At 42.3% G+C, this 1,843-nt stretch overlaps 1 protein-coding gene across 1 annotated transcript; it reads left to right on the plus strand.

Annotated features, from left to right (window-relative positions):
• The first annotated feature begins 1,104 nt into the window (after positions 1 to 1,104).
• On the plus strand, positions 1,105 to 1,329 carry atp9 (ATPase subunit 9). The gene has a single exon. The coding sequence runs from the start codon at positions 1,105 to 1,107 to the stop codon at positions 1,327 to 1,329; it is 225 nt and encodes a 74-aa protein (YP_009709936.1).
• The last annotated feature ends 514 nt before the right edge of the window (positions 1,330 to 1,843 follow it).

A 1,843-nucleotide genomic window follows, 5' to 3' on the forward strand; every position in this document is an offset into this window, starting at 1 on the left:
ATATTTGTCCTCTATGCTTGAATTTAAGCTGAAATCCCGGAATTCAATATCAAGATCAAGGGTTGAATCTTGCGTAAAGGCCTTGTGTATAGGTAGGCAGGAAGAGATAGTTGCTCGCAGGCCTCCACCAGAAGTGATGAATTGCTTTGATCCAATCTGCCTCCTAACCATTGCAGGTGCATAGCTAATGGCTCCCCACAGCCCGAGTAAAGGAACCTTTAGGTTTTGCCACATCTGTATATCACATCGCATGGAGCCATCCAGGGGGCTCTCTACACAAGAAAGACTCTGATCGTCCATATGGCTGAGGATTTCAATCCACTCCTGGTTGCTCTATGTAAGGTCCCGGCCACTGACTTGAGAAAAAGTCTTTGATTGGAATTCTATTTTCTGGGAAGTAGGGTCTCGTGAATCTTTCTTTTTTACCGACATTCTAAGATAGAGAGGCGACCAACGGGAGGCAGAGGATTCATTCGGTCTACAGGTCCTTTCGGAGCCTTGGCCGGTTAATCACAATTTTGGATTCGAATCTTCGCTGCAAAATCGAATTAGAACGTTGGAAAACCAACATTCCTTCTTTCTCCTTGATAAAGAGAAGGGAGAATATTGGCTCGAAGTGAAAAAAGAACTAGACGCCTGTACCTCTCAAAGGGAATATAACCGAGTGCTCGATTTTTAAAACCGGGATCTGCAAATCCGGGAACAACGACATAACTGTTTTTCTATTTTTCAACAAATCCTTAGCGAGAATCCAACCTTGGCGGATAAGGCCGTCTACAATCCGCAATCAGCCTTTGTGGACTTATTAGAAGCCAAGCGAACGGAGATTGATGAACAAGGCGGAATTCCCTTAGAGAGAGACCGCCGAGAACTCACTTTTTTAACTGAACTATCACACGATTTAAGCCTAAATGGCCAGAACTCGTTGTATATAAAAACGCTTTTTGAATAGTAAATTTTGTTTTTAATTTCGATGAAAAAATCTTTAAGGGAGGTAGAAAGCTAATGGGAAAGGAACGAAGGGAAGAATTTAGAGGAAGGAATAAGAGTAAATCGTGAATCTTAAATGTTAAAAGCGTGACGAGAATTCGAAAGTAGAGAGAGATGTTAGAAGGTGCAAAATCAATCGGTGCGGGAGCTGCTACAATAGCTTTGGCGGGAGCTGCTGTCGGTATTGGAAATGTCTTCAGTTCTTTGATCCATTCCGTGGCTAGAAATCCATCCTTAGCAAAACAATTATTTGGTTATGCCATTTTGGGATTTGCTCTAACCGAAGCTATTGCATTGTTTGCATTAATGATGGCCTTTCTGATCTTATTTGTATTCTAAAGTTTTGAGTTGTCTTCTTTTTGAAGGTGTAGTCTTTTTCTCACGAAGAAGATGAGGCCCCCATCGCTGGGGGGAAAGAAGAACGGGTATGTGGGCTTCTTTCACAGTCGAGAGTTTCTTTGGGATGGCATTGGTTGAGTGTGGAGGAATAGAACTTCCCATTCCTCCGTTCAAAACTAGACTTTATCCCATACTTCATCCCAACCGGTCCTCTATACAATGAGTACGTGTAACATAGACTTGTCCGGGGAAGGAAGCTTCTCACAGATATTGACTCTTAGATAGATACCAGCATAGTATCTTAATTAAGAGTTTCTTGAACTTGGTTGCACTCGTAAAGCGAGCGATAGCTTAAGAGAGCACCTTCGGCTTTCCTTCTTTCTGTTTTTGATTGAGTTTCGGGTTTTTTTCTACGGATTCAAACCAGTTTGGATCTAAGACCACCTTCCTTAGAAGGCGAACATCTCATGCATCTTTAGAACCATGGAACTACCATATAATATGGGCGAACGCT

Source organism: Manihot esculenta, mitochondrion (genome assembly GCF_001659605.2).
Source record: "Manihot esculenta mitochondrion, complete genome".
Lineage (NCBI taxonomy): Eukaryota > Viridiplantae > Streptophyta > Magnoliopsida > Malpighiales > Euphorbiaceae > Manihot > Manihot esculenta.